Source organism: Musca domestica, unplaced genomic scaffold (genome assembly GCF_030504385.1).
Source record: "Musca domestica strain aabys unplaced genomic scaffold, Musca_domestica.polishedcontigs.V.1.1 17, whole genome shotgun sequence".
NCBI classification, from domain to species: domain Eukaryota; kingdom Metazoa; phylum Arthropoda; class Insecta; order Diptera; family Muscidae; genus Musca; species Musca domestica.
This window is the reverse complement of record NW_026712230.1, coordinates 3,452,207-3,466,762: the sequence shown is the minus strand read 5'-3', so window position 1 is coordinate 3,466,762 and position 14,556 is coordinate 3,452,207. Positions and strand designations below refer to the sequence as shown.

Below are 14,556 nucleotides of genomic sequence, written 5' to 3'. Positions count from 1 at the left end.
GTGTTAATTTTATATCCTACAAACATCTATAGACCTTATAGGCTTCTATGCTGACCCGAGGAGCTTTGACAGCAATTTTTACATGCTGTCGACCATAATTGTAACCTTTAGGGTGATTTCACATAATTTAATTAATTTTAAATACGATTTTAGTTTTGAAAACCTAAAGCCCAAAAATAAATACATAAATAATAAAATTCATCAGAATTACAGTGAAACCTGACTACTTTCCATAAATTAATATTCACTACACTATACGTTATAAGGTCGGACTGGTTCCCAATCAACCATGTTCGTTGTTGTGGGTTTCAACTGTAAAACATTTCGCCAAAACCGCAAATGAATAAAAATGTAAATAAATCTTTCAAATTACAAAAACATAGGAGAGAATTTGATTCAGTCTGCTATAAATCGTCGAGGAATATACTAGAAAAAAGAAAATTAAGAAAAAAAAAAATTAATCTCAAAATAATATGTCTTGATTTTGTGATATTTTTAAACATTACCATGATTAATTGTGCTAAACTTCAAAATAAGCAGTGAAATTATTTGAATAAAACATAATTTCTTAGCAAAATATATATAGCAAGTGGGTGAATCGAATTGTAATACTAACAATATAAAATTATTAAAGAAAAGTGACGCATTGCTATCTGTTAATATTAGTTTGCGAACATTTTCAAAAAGTTGAAATCATGGAGAGTTTGAAGTCACGTGATCCTATCACTGAGCCGAGCTGGTAGATTTAGTTAATATTATAGATTTAACATTAATACATTATTTTCAGTTGATCTTTGTTTATTAAGGATTATATTCTCATCTAATTCTTCTATTAAACACCATGGCTGACTCATGTGTATAGAAAGCAATCATAAATGAACCTTACTTTGTTTTAAATATATTTAAATATAATAAGTTAAAAAGTATCCGTCGGTTTTGCCGACAGATGTATACCCTCGATTATTTAAATATATTTAAATATTGACTTTTGTTCTGATTATTCAAATTGTTGACCCTCTTTGGAGTAGGTTCCAAAGGAATGGGCCAATATTGTCCATTTTGTATCGGACCTAAATAAATCTATATATATAAATGAAAGTTGTGTTAGTTACTACGCTTATAACTTAAGAACCGCTGAACTGATTTTAATGATTCATACAAATTCGGAATTGTCTCCTATCCGAAAGGGATAATATACAAAAAATCACGTAAAAATGTGATATATTAACATTTTCATTTTGACTTTTGAAATTGACAATAGTAATGTTTTATTTTGCATGATTTTTTCCATTTTGACTTACTTTTTTCTAATGTACATTTGTAGTGTTTTTTATATTTTATTTTTGAATTCGTGACAATAATCCGTCCAATGAGAGCTCAAAATGCAAAAATTTTTGGGACTACAATGAGTAAAGTACCAAATATAAAGGGTGCAAAATAGTAGAGCGAATGGGACTTTTAGTAAGAAAAGGATTTCTATCCTTCCAAAAATTCTTCCCGAACATTTAAGATACCTTAAATCGCTTTTGCATGACCTGCAATATGATATATGATATCGATCATAAATAACCATTGTATGATTTAAGCTATTTTTGGAGTCTTCGTCATTTTCTTCTATTTTTGGCCCTTATTTGGCATCTTTGTTTCTAAGGGAGTAGAAAATTCTCGGAGTAGGGCCCATATTGTTCTTGACCATTAAAAAATTGTATTTATGCTACCCTGGGGTAAAGAACCATCGTACAGATAATTGCCACATATAAATTTATTCATGTAAAGTCCCCACATTGGAGTATTCCCAAGTCCACTTTCACATCTAATGTGTGGTCAGAAAAGAAAAATTTGTATTCTATTGAATTTGTAACCCCCAAGAAAATATTGGTTGGGAACGTAGATTTGGGATATACATCTATATGAAATAAATTGTGAAAACATGAACAAATTACAAATATAAGAAAGTAGCACGGGACCGAATATTTGTTGAATCGTCATTGAATTATACTATGATGAAAAATATGGACTTTATGGGGTCTCCAATTTACAATTTATATGACAAATGAAATTAGTTCCCATATTACGGTAATGGGTGTAAAATAGTAATAACATTTGACTATTCTGAAATCAGTCTGACCTCAATTATGAGGTGGATAAAACTATTTTTACTTATTTAAATAACGTGATTTTTTTTCAGTTTGACATGCTATGTTGTTCTGCTATATTTTCGATTTGGCCTCTATTTGTCATCTTGGATTATAAGGGGTGAAGAAAGTTTTCAATGTAGGTCGATGTTTCGCATTTTACCATATTTCAAAGGATTTGGCTAAAAATGTGTATTTGGGGGTGAAAATCTTACACAAAAATTTCAACATATCTACAAATTTTAGAATTTTCTCCATGTAATAGTACCCCCTCAAGTCCACCTTTTGGCGGACAAACAGACCGACATGGTTAGGGCGACTTGAGGACTCTAATGCACAATCTGAGGTGCTAATGGGTTTAAAGAAGTAATAAACTTTGCCTATTCCTAAATCAATTAGCCCTCAATTATGAGTTGTACAAAGTACAGTAAATTCCAAATTACTGCTCATTTGACTAAAAATTAAAAATTAATCGACCAGTACATGAACACTTATAACAGTCATATCTATGAATAATTATGCTTTGACAAATATGCATAATAGACAAAAACTACGGGCCGGCAACGCGGACCGGGCCAGCTAGTATGATATAAATATATGATGTCAGGTTTGGGTTCCATTGGTTACTTCTTCCACTTTATATGAAATATGTGATAATTTATCATAATTTATCTAATACAGATAAAAATAACATTACAAGAATAATAATAATAAATTTCACATTCATCTCAAGTTTCTGGTTGAGAGAAATATTTAGATATAGCAAATTGTAAAGAATTGCTGAGTTGTTTCGAAAGTTATGACCGATGCAGTATTGAAAATTGTGTGCCTTTGTAAATGAGGCATCAGAAGGGGTTCACAGATATATATTATCATTCCAACAGATCATGTGTTAGCGAAAATGTTTGTGTGTGTGAAATTTAAAGAGAGTTGGATGCTTATTCGGCTTTTTTGAGAGTTTTGTTTTTCAAAATCTTGAAGGGAGGGAGTTTCCAGAAGAAATTGTCCGATCTCTACCATCTTTATAACATCGAATGGAATCGAATGCCATTTTCGGTCTTTATGAGTTTCATGCATATTCAAAATTTTGACCCTTTGTGGGAGAGGTACCAGAAGGAATGAACCGATATATCGATATATAATGGGATGTGTGAAATATGAGGAGAACCGGATACTTATTTTGGATTTAATAATCGTTTTGATTATTCAAAACTTTGACCTTTTGTGGGGGAGATACAAGAAGGAGTTTGTTAATACAAATATCGTGATATGCGTAGTTTGAAGTCCATCGGATTCTTAGATCACATTTTATAAGAGCTATAATTATTCAATATTTTGAACCTTTGTGGGGGAGGTACTTGACGGAGTGCACCAATACTGACATAGCACTGATGTAAAAATACGGATTTGCAAAGTGACAATAATATTGACAATAATATTACAATGTACCAAGTTTGGACCAAATCGTATGCTCCCTTCGAGAGTTATCGTGCACACACGCCAGACAGCCAGACGGTCGGGTGGACGGACATCGCTAGATCGGCTCCACATGCCCTGAAACGGATTTGGTCCAAAAAGACCTAGGGCCTAAAACCATTATTTGCTGAGGAACGTTTTAGCCGTATTAAATAATATACAAGGTGAAATGAAAAAATTGCAGCAAACTTCAGACTGCTGTCATTTCCAAGCCTCTCGTCCGACAGCTGTTAAAATTATTCCAGTGACAGCTCATTATATTGTTTACAAGCGTACAAAAGCTTATTATTGAAAATTTTCCAGAAAAAAACTTATTCGTGATTGAATTCAAGCGTGATTGCTTTATATTTGGCTGGCCAAAAGTGGTGAACTGAAGAATTCGATTTTCTCCAATGAGAAAACATTCGTTGTCCAACAGTTTGTAAACAAACGAAATGATCGTGTTTACTTGACAAAGAGGTCGGCTGAAAATGTGCACCTTCGATTGGCCACCAGAATTCAAGCGCCGGTCATGGGCACTAAAAAATACCAAAGTGTCGATCACCTCAAACAAGCGCTTCGCCGGGAATGGGCCAAAATACTGCAGAGCAACATTCGGGCTGCGTGTGACGGTTTCATTGGCCGGTTGAAGGCCATAATTCGTGCCAAAGGTGACCAATTCGAACAAATCTAAACTTATTCTAAAATTTGATGCTATTTCCGACATTTTTTGCAGCCATCCAATTAAATTTAAAAAAAAATGTAAAAATTATGGCGTTTGACTTTGTTACAGTTTTTTTTTATCTCACCCTATTGTTTGATTGATCCGGCCCTCACGTTCGCTATATGCAAACCAAATCAATGATATTTGGTACCAGACATACCTCTGCCAAATTTTACTAAATCGGTTCATATTTAGATATAGGTTTCATTCATATCTTCATCTGATTTCACGGTTGGTGTGCTCCAAATCAACCCCAATTGGATGGATTATTACACGTAGAACCATAATATGCATTCAAAAAAGTTTAAAGTAGTTATGATCATAAATTCCCAATATAAACGTTTATTTGTTACGGGTATCTCTACTAAATGGGTACAGTGGTATTGAGTACCATAAAGTCGGCCCGCCGAATTTTGGCCTTTTTACTGTTTGTTTTTATTTTCTATTAATTAAGTATTTTCCTATTTTTTCAGATATTAACACCATAATGGATCTCTCATGCTCCAGATTATCATGTGTGAACACAAAACAAATTTCAACAATGTATGTATATTTCATACATTTTATTACAACTCGCAAACTTATATATAAACTTATGCATTTCAGAAAAGTTTTAGCATTTGGCAACCTGCTTCTCAACTATAATGCAAGCATAGACGATCCAAATATATTGAGGCGTCATAGACAAAGTTGGAATAAATTTGATGCGGATGTGAATTTTGATAAATTTTCAGAAATTACATCCGACATAAATATTAATGAGTGAGTTATAATATGGAAATTAACAATCGGTCTGTTCCAGAATTGTAAGAATACAAAACTTTTTACCACGATAACCGATTTTTCTTTATAAGGTAGAATAAAATTACAACACTAGTGGATTCTTGCAGGTTCTGGAACAAACTAAATATGTGAGTGTATAACACAATGAAACAAATATACAAATTTAAAAGTTGCGGAAGAAAATAATTGCAAACAAGTAAACAAAAGCTGTAAGTTCTGCCGGGCCGAACATTGAATACCCTGAATAATGAATGATGTAGCTTAAATCACCAAAATACCGAAAATATGGAGGTACCATTGTATGGGGGCTAAACGTGGACCTACACCCATTTTCAATGCCAAAAGTCCTGCAGACATAATATACATTTGAATAAATTTTTATTAACCTACTTCATTGCGTTCGAAAGCTAGAGTGATTTCAAGAGACGGACGGACATCGCTAAATCGATGTGGGGTCTAAAATGCACATTTCGTGGTGTTACAAATGGAACAACAAACTTGATATACCCTCCATACTATGGTGAAGCAATAACCGTAAAAAGGATGAAGAAATATATCGAAGCTATATAAAAATCTGAACTGATCCCGATACAATTTGGCATACGTATTTTCGAGCAGTATCTGATGCCCGGTATAAAATATCATTCTTGTGGAGTGTATATTGCGATTGTGAGGGGCTAAAGACCCCAAATCGGATGAAACATATATATGAGAGCTATAGCTATATCTGGACCGTTTTCTTTTTCAAATTTGATGTATTTGCTTCTAGCTTGAATTCGATCGGATGGAAATGCGGGTCACTTGGACTAAAACTGGTCATTTGGTGACATTGGCCGAAATGGGTTGAAAATATATATGGGACCTATATCTAAATTTGAACCGATTCTCACAAATTTAAATAGGGGTCGTCCTTGGGCCAAACAAATATTGTTTACAAAATTTGATCTCAATCGGATAAAAGATGTGACCTGCATTTTGTTCACAAAAATATATGGACTGACGGATTGACATACATAAAGCGACTCATAAACTGATTCTATGAAGATCCTCAAAAGTTACTATAGGTCTACCTCGCTTCCTTCTCCATGTTACAAACAAATGCACAAATACATAATACCCTTACTACTATATGATGTAGAGTAAAAAACCATTAAGTTCGGCCAGGCCGAAATTCTAATACCCTCCACCTTTGGGCAAAGGAAACCCATTATGACCCACATATACCAATTTTTAGACATATTCGTGGCACAATGTGACAAAAATAAACAAAATACCGAATATCGGGAGGTACCGCTATATGGGGTTATAGAAAACCCTACACATACAATGTTTCGCCAATGGAGCTAAAACCCATTGGGACCCACAAATACAACTTTTTAGATAAATCCGTGAAAAAAGTGTGGCAAAAATCATCAAAATACTGAATATCGGGAGGTACCGTTATATGGGGACTATACCAAAACGTGGACCGACATATATCACTACCAAACATTCTAGACACAATACAAATTGTTCTGTTAAATTTTGACGCTCTCCGTCAAAAAGTGTGGGCTGTATCGTGATTTCAACTGATAGACAGACAGTCAGACAAACGAACATCGATACATCGACTTACTTTATGCTGATAATGAATAAAAAAAAAACTGCAAACTGAAAAAATAAAACTGCAACAAAGTCAAACTCCATATCAAATTTTAGAGTAAGTTTAGATTTGTTTGAATTGGTCACCTTTGGCATGAATTATGGCCTTCAAACGGCCAATGAAACATACACGCTGCCCGAATATTGCTCAGCGAAATTTTGTCCCATCGTCATCGACGCTTTGGTATTTTTTAGTGCCAACCTTGCATTCCAAAATACTCCAGACACAATAGTCCAACGGATTTGTATCCGGAGACATTGGCTGGAAATGAAGCGAGGAACCTCATTTTGTAACCATCCTTGGGTGGCGCGTGCTGAGTCCTGTTGGAATGTCTAAGGTCTGCGGCCAAAATGTTTGCGTGTCCAAGGTTTTAATACACCCTCCAGAATATTATCGCCATAACATTCGACATTTATTCTGATGCCACGGTCGATTGACACGAGCGGAGAGCGACCATGGGCTCACACCATCACCATGGCCAGCGCTTGAGTTCTGGTGGCCAAAAGAGGGTGCACATTTTCAGCTGACCTCTTTGGCAAGTAAACACGATCATTTTGTTTGTTTACAAACTGCTGGACAACGAATGTTTTCTCATCGGCGAAACCAAATTCGGCAGTTTACCACTGTCGGTCAACAAAGCAACTCTTTAGCTCTTTTGAGTCTATTTTCTTTCCGTTGCGGTGTAAGTCTTGCACTTTTTGGAATTTCAATGGCTTTACCCCGAGCTTATTTTCCATATTTGCCGAATGGAATATTGCGATATGTTCAGCTCAATATAATGAGCTGTCACTGGAATAATTTTAACACTTGTTGGACGAGTGGCTTAGAAATGTCAGCAGTCTGAATTTGATTGCAGTTCTTTATCTCACCTATTATACCTCATTTCATACGTAACGTACACGGCAAATTCTTTTAAAAGCTCATTCATTCAAACAATCTTAAAAGTCAATTTGCATTAAATATCGATAGAAAAATCTCAAAATGTTATTACCCACATAGGTGTTATTTTTAATATTTGATCTTGTTATTTCATTATTTAGGAGTCTGAAAGTTGAACTCTCCGGATCTGCACTACGAACTGTGCGTGCCTTAAGACAACTGGGAACAGAGGCAATATTTTTTAGCGCATGCGGTGATGATCAGGCGTCAAAAATAATCAGTCGGCTACTCAAAATGGAAGATATGGACAGAAGGTAAGCCATTGAATTCAAGCATTACTCATTAACTGCATTAATTCATCCCTCATTACAGTTTTCTACGAGTCCAAACTGTGGAGAATGTTCCAACTGGACGCAGAGTATCCTTATCATACAATGACTCCAGAGCCTTGTATACGAACTGTGGTGCTTCAGCTCAGTTTTCCGTTAATTTCCTTGAATTTGCAATTAACGATAAAAACTCGTCCATCTTGAGGCCAGAAAATCGTGTTCAAATCTTCTACATTGAAGGATGTTTTATTCCCAAAAGAGAAGCGGTGACGACTTTCATTGTTCGTAGCTATATTCAGGGTCGTCGATATATCGCCCTTAATCTCAGTGCCGAACACATAGTCCGGCAGAATTTTAATCATTTGCTGTACATAGTGAGTAATGCTCTCTTTGTATTTGGAAATTCGGCAGAGTTTCACGAATTCTGCGAATGTTGGGGTGCCTCAAGTACCAGAGAATTGGCTGAGGGCATTGTAAAGAATAAACAAGCGCCTATCATTTTTGTTATAAACAAAGGGGACGATGGCATTGATTTGATTAGTAACTATTTTCGTGAAGGTTGCGCACCTGGACCACTGACATTTCAAACATTCAATGTACCACCGTCAGCTGGCGAAGACGATCCTTCGGCCGAAGTGTCAGATGCCTGTTTTGTGGCCGGCTTTTTGCATGCGTGGTTGCAGAAAAAGGAATTAAGTCAATGCGTACGTGTGGGCTGTCACTATGCTGCCAAGGGAGTGCAGCCGGGCAGCGGATCGGAATCAAAGCCTACAACACCGACATAATTTTGTAAACGTTAAAGTTGTATCAAAATAAAAATAAATATGCTTTGATATCTATGTGTGTGTTCTTCACACACTCACATACGCTTTATTAAATTATTTACAATAAAACCTTATTGCATTTCCTATTACTGATCCTTTACTTCGAGATGAATGGTGTTCTAAAAATATGACTTACCCAATCTTGTGAGTATAGATCACAAAATGTCAGAACGTGATGGTGGGAAGTTACGAGGTTTGTTGGAATAAAATCAGGTATTTTTAATAACTTTTTTCTCGAACGACTAATAAGTCCTTGTTAAAGTTATACTCTTTTGTTATAACGGATCTAGTGATGTCGCATAACGGGTGAGATGTCGCAGTGGCCGAAAAATTGGTCGTTAGCTGAACATATCACAATATTCCATTCGGCAAATATTCAAAAAAGAGCTCAGGGTAAAGCCATTGAAATTCCAAAAAGTGCAAGAACGTACACCGCAACAGAAAGAAAATAGACTTAAAAGAGCTAAAGAGTAGCCGAAAGTGGTGAACTGCCGAATTTGATTTTCTCCGATGAGAAAACATTCCTTATCGTGTTTACTTGCCAAAGAGGTCAGCTGAAAATGTGCAACTTCGGTTGACCATCAGAACTCAAGCGCCGGCCATGGTGATGGTGTGGGCCGCAATAACAGCCGATGGTCACTCTCCGTTCGTATTAATCGACCGTGACATCAGAATTCTTGCTGAATATTATCGCGAAAATATTCTGGAAGATGTATCAAGGCCTTGGGTACGCAAACATTTTGGCCGCAGACCTTGGACATTAAAACTGGACTCAGCACCATCGCTCTCAGCACGCGCTACCCAAAATCTCCGCATACCAATCCGTAGGACTATTGTGTCAGTAGTATTTTGGAAAGCAAGGTTGGCACTAAAAATACCAAAGTGACGATCACCACAAGGAAGCGGATTCCTCGCCGGTAATAGGCCGAACTACCGCAGAGCAACATTCGAGCCGTTTGAAGGCCATAATTCGTACCAAACGTGGCCAATTCGAACAAATCTAAAGTTATTCTAAAATTTGATTGTGTTTCCGCTATTTATACCCTACAACACTATGTCTTGGGGGTATTATAAGTTTGATTGGGCCAAAAATTATGTAACACCACGAAATATTGGTTTCCCACATAGGAAAGTGGATCTTCCTATCTTGCCGAAGTGGATCTTCCTATCTCGCCGAGCTGAGTCTCGCCGAGTATGTCCGTCCGTCCGTCTGTCCATGTTAATTTCTAATCACTCTACAGGTCGCAATTATGGCCCGATCAGTGAAGAGAGTTAAGGACCGGGAAGAATTCTAGCATTTTGGATGACCATTGGATTATATTTAGCTGTAAATTGGACTACAACAACTAACAGCCCGACGGAGCGCATAAATGTTGGGCAAATGTCCCTAGTCAAAATCCTAATTTCAAAAGCGAAATCTTGCAAAATGGATTTAGACATAAGGGGGATTCTGACATATTGTAGTGTTGTAGGGTATAACATAGTCGGCCCCGCACGCACACTACAGCCTTTGCTTACTTGTTTTGCTTTCATTCAATAAAATTTAAAATAAAAAAGTAAAAATTGTGGCGTTCGACTTTGTTGCAGCCTTTTTTATCTCACCCTGTATATTCGAAAATATCGTCATCATACGACAGAATTCTTTCTCCATCATACCATAAAAGATATATTAAATTTGTCATTCCGTTTGCAACACCTCGAAGTATTCGTCGGAGACCGAAAAGGTAGATATCGATATATATTCCGGATCAGAATAAGTGTTGGGAGTCCGTCTGATGAAATCACGAGAGAGATCACAATATTTCATCTAGAGCTTTGAAATTTGGCACAAAGGTATGTATTTTATGCAGGCTAATTGGTATTGAGAAAAAGCTATATTGAGCTGCGTTTAGGAATAGCTTCAGATTTTCGATATTTTGGGGTTTCTGCCACAATTTCCAAACAAATCAGCTGAATCTCGACATTTGGGGTTCTCTAAAAGCCTGTTCTCTCCTTGCAAAAATATTCTATGAAGATCCAATAATTGGTATAGCCTCCAAATAACGGTACCTGACGATTTTTGGTATTTTTGAGGTTTCTGAAACAAAATCCAGCCGAATTTCCATAGTTTGGAGACTTCAGCCACAATTTTCAACTGAATTGACATCCGGATAACAACCAGCTGTGGCTTCTTAAATGGTTGATCTTGAGATTACTTTTCAAACAATTTGTAATAAGTTGTAGATCAATGCATTTATAATTAACGATTTTCTCAAATGGATGAGAAAAGTCCCGCGGGGATTGTTTCTTTCGATGCGATGTGGTATTATTCACCATCACATGTGCATGTGAGTGGCATTAATTACGCTTGTGATATTGTAAAAGAAGCATCACCAGGCTGTATCGTGATTTCAACTGATAGACAGACAGTCAGACAAACGAACATCGATACATCGACTTACTTTATGCTGATAATGAATAAAAAAAAACTGCAAACTGAAAAAATAAAACTGCAACAAAGTCAAACTTCATATCAAATTTTAGAGTAAGTTTAGATTTGTTTGAATTGGTCACCTTTGGCATGAATTATGGCCTTCAAACGGCCAATGAAACATACACGCTGCCCGAATATTGCTCAGCGAAATTTTGTCCCATCGTCATCGACGCTTTGGTATTTTTAGTGCCAACCTTGCATTCCAAAATACTCCAGACACAATAGTCCAACGGATTTGTATCCGGAGACATTGGCTGGAAATGAAGCGAGGAACCTCATTTTGTAACCATCCTTGGGTGGCGCGTGCTGAGTCCTGTTGGAATGTCTAAGGTCTGCGGCCAAAATGTTTGCGTGTCCAAGGTTTTAATACACCCTCCAGAATATTATCGCCATAACATTCGACATTTATTCTGATGCCACGGTCGATTGACACGAGCGGAGAGCGACCATGGGCTCACACCATCACCATGGCCAGCGCTTGAGTTCTGGTGGCCAAAAGAGGGTGCACATTTTCAGCTGACCTCTTTGGCAAGTAAACACGATCATTTTGTTTGTTTACAAACTGCTGGACAACGAATGTTTTCTCATCGGCGAAACCAAATTCGGCAGTTTACCACTGTCGGTCAACAAAGCAACTCTTTAGCTCTTTTGAGTCTATTTTCTTTCCATTGCGGTGTAAGTCTTGCACTTTTTGGAATTTCAATGGCTTTACCCCGAGCTTATTTTCCATATTTGCCGAATGGAATATTGCGATATGTTCAGCTCAATATAATGAGCTGTCACTGGAATAATTTTAACACTTGTTGGACGAGTGGCTTAGAAATGTCAGCAGTCTGAATTTGATTGCAGTTCTTTATCTCACCTATTATACCTCATTTCATACGTAACGTACACGGCAAATTCTTTTAAAAGCTCATTCATTCAAACAATCTTAAAAGTCAATTTGCATTAAATATCGATAGAAAAATCTCAAAATGTTATTACCCACATAGGTGTTATTTTTAATATTTGATCTTGTTATTTCATTATTTAGGAGTCTGAAAGTTGAACTCTCCGGATCTGCACTACGAACTGTGCGTGCCTTAAGACAACTGGGAACAGAGGCAATATTTTTTAGCGCATGCGGTGATGATCAGGCGTCAAAAATAATCAGTCGGCTACTCAAAATGGAAGATATGGACAGAAGGTAAGCCATTGAATTCAAGCATTACTCATTAACTGCATTAATTCATCCCTCATTACAGTTTTCTACGAGTCCAAACTGTGGAGAATGTTCCAACTGGACGCAGAGTATCCTTATCATACAATGACTCCAGAGCCTTGTATACGAACTGTGGTGCTTCAGCTCAGTTTTCCGTTAATTTCCTTGAATTTGCAATTAACGATAAAAACTCGTCCATCTTGAGGCCAGAAAATCGTGTTCAAATCTTCTACATTGAAGGATGTTTTATTCCCAAAAGAGAAGCGGTGACGACTTTCATTGTTCGTAGCTATATTCAGGGTCGTCGATATATCGCCCTTAATCTCAGTGCCGAACACATAGTCCGGCAGAATTTTAATCATTTGCTGTACATAGTGAGTAATGCTCTCTTTGTATTTGGAAATTCGGCAGAGTTTCACGAATTCTGCGAATGTTGGGGTGCCTCAAGTACCAGAGAATTGGCTGAGGGCATTGTAAAGAATAAACAAGCGCCTATCATTTTTGTTATAAACAAAGGGGACGATGGCATTGATTTGATTAGTAACTATTTTCGTGAAGGTTGCGCACCTGGACCACTGACATTTCAAACATTCAATGTACCACCGTCAGCTGGCGAAGACGATCCTTCGGCCGAAGTGTCAGATGCCTGTTTTGTGGCCGGCTTTTTGCATGCGTGGTTGCAGAAAAAGGAATTAAGTCAATGCGTACGTGTGGGCTGTCACTATGCTGCCAAGGGAGTGCAGCCGGGCAGCGGATCGGAATCAAAGCCTACAACACCGACATAATTTTGTAAACGTTAAAGTTGTATCAAAATAAAAATAAATATGCTTTGATATCTATGTGTGTGTTCTTCACACACTCACATACGCTTTATTAAATTATTTACAATAAAACCTTATTGCATTTCCTATTACTGATCCTTTACTTCGAGATGAATGGTGTTCTAAAAATATGACTTACCCAATCTTGTGAGTATAGATCACAAAATGTCAGAACGTGATGGTGGGAAGTTACGAGGTTTGTTGGAATAAAATCAGGTATTTTTAATAACTTTTTTCTCGAACGACTAATAAGTCCTTGTTAAAGTTATACTCTTTTGTTATAACGGATCTAGTGATGTCGCATAACGGGTGAGATGTCGCAGTGGCCGAAAAATGGGTCGTTAGCTGAACATATCACAATATTCCATTCGGCAAATATTCAAAAAAGAGCTCAGGGTAAAGCCATTGAAATTCCAAAAAGTGCAAGAACGTACACCGCAACAGAAAGAAAATAGACTTAAAAGAGCTAAAGAGTAGCCGAAAGTGGTGAACTGCCGAATTTGATTTTCTCCGATGAGAAAACATTCCTTATCGTGTTTACTTGCCAAAGAGGTCAGATGAAAATGTGCAACTTCGGTTGACCATCAGAACTCAAGCGCCGGCCATGGTGATGGTGTGGGCCGCAATAACAGCCGATGGTCACTCTCCGTTCGTATTAATCGACCGTGACATCAGAATTCTTGCTGAATATTATCGCGAAAATATTCTGGAAGGTGTATCAAGGCCTTGGGTACGCAAACATTTTGGCCGCAGACCTTGGACATTAAAACTGGACTCAGCACCATCGCTCTCAGCACGCGCTACCCAAAATCTCCGCATACCAATCCGTAGGACTATTGTGTCAGTAGTATTTTGGAAAGCAAGGTTGGCACTAAAAATACCAAAGTGACGATCACCACAAGGAAGCGGATTCCTCGCCGGTAATAGGCCGAACTACCGCAGAGCAACATTCGAGCCGTTTGAAGGCCATAATTCGTACCAAACGTGGCCAATTCGAACAAATCTAAAGTTATTCTAAAATTTGATTGTGTTTCCGCTATTTATACCCTACAACACTATGTCTTGGGGGTATTATAAGTTTGATTGGGCCAAAAATTATGTAACACCACGAAATATTGGTTTCCCACATAGGAAAGTGGATCTTCCTATCTTGCCGAAGTGGATCTTCCTATCTCGCCGAGCTGAGTCTCGCCGAGTATGTCCGTCCGTCCGTCTGTCCATGTTAATTTCTAATCACTCTACAGGTCGCAATTATGGCCCGATCAGTGAAGAGAGTTAAGGACCGGGAAG

The 14,556-nt window shown here is 37.3% G+C and overlaps 2 protein-coding genes across 4 annotated transcripts; both read left to right on the top strand.

Annotated features, from left to right (window-relative positions):
* Positions 1 to 419: 419 nt before the first annotated feature.
* On the top strand, positions 420 to 8,840 carry LOC131801585 (uncharacterized). Of its 3 annotated transcripts, none has more exons than XM_059120390.1 (5): positions 420 to 589; positions 4,788 to 4,857; positions 4,921 to 5,076; positions 7,780 to 7,932; positions 7,991 to 8,840. In XM_059120390.1, the coding sequence occupies exons 2-5, from the start codon at positions 4,802 to 4,804 to the stop codon at positions 8,730 to 8,732; spliced, it is 1,107 nt and encodes a 368-aa protein (XP_058976373.1). In that variant the 5' UTR covers positions 420 to 589; positions 4,788 to 4,801; the 3' UTR covers positions 8,733 to 8,840. The 3 variants fall into 3 exon arrangements, with proteins under 3 accessions (XP_058976373.1, XP_058976374.1, XP_058976372.1); XM_059120391.1 differs by lacking the exon at positions 420 to 589 and adding an exon at positions 657 to 739; XM_059120389.1 differs by lacking the exon at positions 420 to 589 and adding an exon at positions 4,625 to 4,686.
* Positions 8,841 to 11,963: 3,123 nt separating this feature from the next.
* Positions 11,964 to 13,338, top strand: LOC131801681 (uncharacterized). The gene is made up of 2 exons (XM_059120607.1): positions 11,964 to 12,430; positions 12,489 to 13,338. The coding sequence occupies exons 1-2, from the start codon at positions 12,411 to 12,413 to the stop codon at positions 13,228 to 13,230; spliced, it is 762 nt and encodes a 253-aa protein (XP_058976590.1). The 5' UTR covers positions 11,964 to 12,410; the 3' UTR covers positions 13,231 to 13,338.
* The last annotated feature ends 1,218 nt before the right edge of the window (positions 13,339 to 14,556 follow it).